At 63.3% G+C, this 4011-nt stretch overlaps 1 protein-coding gene across 1 annotated transcript; it reads left to right on the forward strand.

Moving 5' to 3' along the window:
• Nucleotides 1-432: 432 nt before the first annotated feature.
• TMEM119 (transmembrane protein 119) lies at nt 433-4011 on the forward strand. Its single transcript, XM_040608241.1, has 2 exons — nt 433-536; nt 2465-4011. The coding sequence occupies exon 2, from the start codon at nt 2491-2493 to the stop codon at nt 3238-3240; it is 750 nt and encodes a 249-aa protein (XP_040464175.1). The 5' UTR covers nt 433-536; nt 2465-2490; the 3' UTR covers nt 3241-4011.

Here is a 4011-nt window from a genome sequence, read left to right on the forward strand (position 1 = left end):
TGGCATTGCTGGGAAGCATTTTGGGGGTGCCAGTACCACTGTCCTGCCACGGCGCTCAGCCACATGGCCAGGGGATGGGGTTTTACCTCCGCCCTCATGGATAAGAACACCCCTGCAACAACCCCCCGTGTGACCCCCTTTCCTACTTGCAGCCCAAAAAGAGGCCCCTTCCAGAATGGGGCCAGAATGACAGGGGGCACCAGGGCTCCCCACTTTGCTGGCAGGGCAAGAGGCTGGGAAGCCCCCCCAGCCTGCAGCTGGGTTTTGGCTGGGAGGGGGCTGGGGGGCGCCTGCCCCTCACTGGCCTCCTGCGCTCCCTCCCCAGCCCGGCCCTAATGAGAACAAGCTGGTCCCGGGCTGCGGCGCAGGAGGAGGAGAAGGAGAAGGAGGAGGAGAAGGAGGAGGAGGAGGAGAAGAAGGAGAAGGAGGAGGCTCCATCCCAGCAGGCAAGCAGAAAGGGGCACGAGGAGGCGAGTTGTGCGGGACAGACCTTGTCCTCCCTGCTCCCTCCTGCCGACGCGGCGGCTGTGGGCAAGGTGAGGATCCCACTGGCAGTGCCAGACTGCTCCCCAGTTTCAGGGTGGCTCCTGAGCGGGGTGCAGGCTGCCCCATGGCCAGGGTGCTGCGGGGAGGGCTGGGCATGGTCCCTACGGTGGGACACGGGATGGAGCCTGCCAGGTGCCTGGGCACGGTTCAGAGGATGCTGCACCCGGACAACATCAAAACCGTGAATTTCCCGAATGTTTGGGGGGTGGAGGGGAGCGGAGTGGGGTTCGCTTGTGTCTGGCCGAGCCGGAGCCAGGGACATACTGTGGGGATGGGGGTGGGTGAGGATGGGATGGGGATGGGAATGGGATGGATGGGATGGGATGGGATGGGATGGGATGGGATGGGATGGGGTTGGGAAGGGAGGTCTGGTGATGGCCAGGGCAACAGGCCCTGCTCTTGGCACTGATTTGGGCTTCGGTCAGCACTTCTGTGGCTGTGGCTGCTCATCAGCTCCGCTTGCTAACGGCAAATGAATGCCTTTACCTTCCCCTGGATCCCTCTCCCTGCCCCTCCCCATGGCGAAGGTGGTGGAGAGGGAGAAGGAAGGGGCTCATCCCAGCCCCCCAAATCCCCTTGTCCTGGCAGTGCTGCCATTACTGCAGTGAGCCAAGAGCCCATGGCAGCAGCGATGCCTGCGGTGAGTCGGGAGGGTCGGTGGTCCGGGGGCACCTCCTGCCTCTGCCGCCGTTTGTTTGCTCTGGTTTAATACAAACCAGATTTTTGCAGCCGGGAAGGAGCCTGAAAGCCAAGTCCTGCTGCTGGAGTCCCTCCCGGTTTGCAGCGCTGCTGGGCTGGGTTTATCTGGGGGGAGGGAAATGGGAGGCGGGTTGGGATTTGGGGGGCTTGAGGTTGGGGGAATTGCCCTGGGGGGTCTCCACCAACAGAGCCGGGGAGCTGGTTTTTGAGACCTTCCCGCGGGGCTGAGCAGAGGGGGTGAGCTCTGGGAACGGCTCGATGGCGTTACGTGGCACGACGCAGCCGAAAGGCGCTGCTGTCCCCTGGGAACGCGACGCGACGCGGTGGGGATGGTCGCAGCCCGCTCCCCAACCCCGTGGGGGTGCAGAGCCTGGCCGGGGGCTTCGGACCATGTGCAGGGATGGGAAACGCTAGTCTCATGTCTGACAATGCGCCACGGGCTGCGGGGGCCGGTGTGGGGCAGATCCAGCCCCATCCAGCACAGAGGAGTGAGGCGGGGTGAGGGGATGGCACTGGCCTTCCCCCTTCCCCGGGGATGCTCGGACAGCCGGGACCCCTGAGCCCTGCACCCCGGCTCCAGGGCTGTCCTTTGGCAAAGGCTCTGGGGGGTCCCACACACCCCGTGGTGGCACCACTCGGCCGCTGCAGCAGCACCGGGGTGAAATCCTGCCGCCAACCTATTTTTAGCCACATTTAAGCTGGGAATCATTTGTAATGGTCTGTGCTGGGATGAGAGGTTGGGAAATGCCACTCGCGCTGGGGGCTGGCCCCTTGGCAGCGTCGCCTGTGTCAAAGTTTCCACTGGAAACCTCAATTTTTTCAGGAATTTTCTAATCAGCCAAATAACCGTTGTCTGAAGCCGGCTGTTGGCAGCAGCCCCGGTCCCCTCGCCGTGCACACAGCGTCCCCCAGGCTTGAGCAATTGAGTTCAGCTGGTTTCCATCTATTTTTGCAGCGCGCCATTGCAAAACAAACACAGACCCTTGCTCAGCGTCGGGGGCGAGGAAACCAGAGCTGCATTTTGCTTTTCTTAAGGAAATTCAGCTGTGTGAATAAGCAAGCGCCTGAGCTAACTGTCGGCGGCTTGTCCCGCTGCGCCAGAGCCATGCGCAGGGCTCAGGGTGGGCGCATCGCGTGGCTTTGCTTGCGCCGGGGTTTGGGGCGGGGGTCTCACTCCATCGGGGTGTTAATGTTTTGCCCTCCCCTCTGCATCCCACAGGCCGTCGTGCACAAGCCCGGAGGGCGATGGCAGCGCTGCTGGCGATGGTCGCATGGCTGCTGCTGCTGGCGGCAGCCCCGGCACGCTCGGCAGCCCCCCGGCGCACCGTGGTGTTGCCCGATGGTGGGGGCAGTGGGGATGGTGAGGAGGTATCAGCTGTGCCACCCATCCACCATGTGACACCCGGGACCGGCCCGACGGTGGGGGACACGGTGGGGACCACAGTCACCAACAGCTCAGCACCGGGCAGCATGCTGGATGGGCTGGTGGACTTCTTCAAGGAGTACATGCTGCTGGTGGTGGTGGTGGGCTCGCTGGCCTTCGTCCTCCTCTTCATCATCTGTGCCGCCGTCATCGTCCGGCAGAAGCACAAGGCATCCGCCTACTACCCCTCTTCTTTCCCCAAGAAGAAGTACGTGGACCAGCAGGACAAAGTGGGGGGGCCCCGGGATTTCAGCGAGGTGCCTGAGAAAGCCCCCAACCCTGGCGCCGAGGAGCCACTCGACTGCAACCGGCAGCTGCAGGCAGACATCCTCGCCGCTGCCCAGAACCTCAGATCCCCCTACAAGGCGCCGCTGGCCAACGGGGCCCGGGGGGAGCAGAGCCCCCCCGCCGAGGAAGACGAGGAAGGAAGCAAAAAGTTGGGTGATGAGCAACCGGCCAAGCCCCCTCCCCAAAATGCAGGTGCTGAGGAAGCAGTGAGCGCCACAGGAGCAGGGGGCGAGGGGACCCCCAACACATCCCAGGATGGCCCCCCGGCCCCCCCTGGCATCTAGGGCAGGGACCCGGTCCCAGGCGAGCCTGAGGAGCTGCCGGCCCGGGGACACCCCACAGACACGCGATGGACCTGGTGGTTTGTTGCTCCATACGTACGTGGCGGCTCAAGGAAGCCCCGATGAAGCCCCCCACTCCCCCCTGCTCCCCCACCCCACACGGGGCCCACTGACCCTTGCACCGGCGAGACGCTGTGGCAAAGCCAAGGGGTCTTTTAGCAGATGGAATTTTTCTGCAGGGCTGGAACACCAGCAGCCCTATCGCTCCTGCTGCCCAAGGGGCTCTTCCCACCCCCAGACATTGGGTGTGTGCAGACCCCCCTCCCCAGCTCCCGCTCTGTCCCCTCCCCCGGTGCTGCGCCAGGTAGCCTTCGCCCTCCACCAGCTTTCTTCTAAATGTTATTTGACTAATTAGCAGCATCCTGGTCCATTCCGGGCACCCGGATGGGAGCTGCATCCCTCTGGGTAGGCGTGGGACCACAGCTGGGGGGGTCTCAGCAGCTGCCCCCCCTCTGCAGGGAGCAGGGCAGGGGCCCGCTGTGGCCTCGGGCACCACGGGCTGGCCTTGCCAATCGTTGTGGCCACTGAGGTCGGGATGACCTTGGCCATCCTTGCCCAGATAAGGGGAGAAAGGAGAAGGGTTTAGTGGCAAGGACCCACTCTTTCATTTTTTTTTACCCCAAAGCTGTGACCCGAGGGCAGCCAAGAGCCCAGCTGGACTTTTGCCTTATTTTCTTAACCCCTTCAACTATTAATAAAGACATTTCCTACGCA

The sequence above is a fragment of the Falco naumanni genome, chromosome 1 (assembly GCF_017639655.2).
Source record: "Falco naumanni isolate bFalNau1 chromosome 1, bFalNau1.pat, whole genome shotgun sequence".
Lineage (NCBI taxonomy): Eukaryota > Metazoa > Chordata > Aves > Falconiformes > Falconidae > Falco > Falco naumanni.

Coding starts and splice junctions, on each gene's coding strand:
- TMEM119 (XM_040608241.1), top strand. CDS start 2,491: ATGGCAGCGCTGCTGGCGATGGTCGCATGGCTGCTGCTGCTGGCGGCA.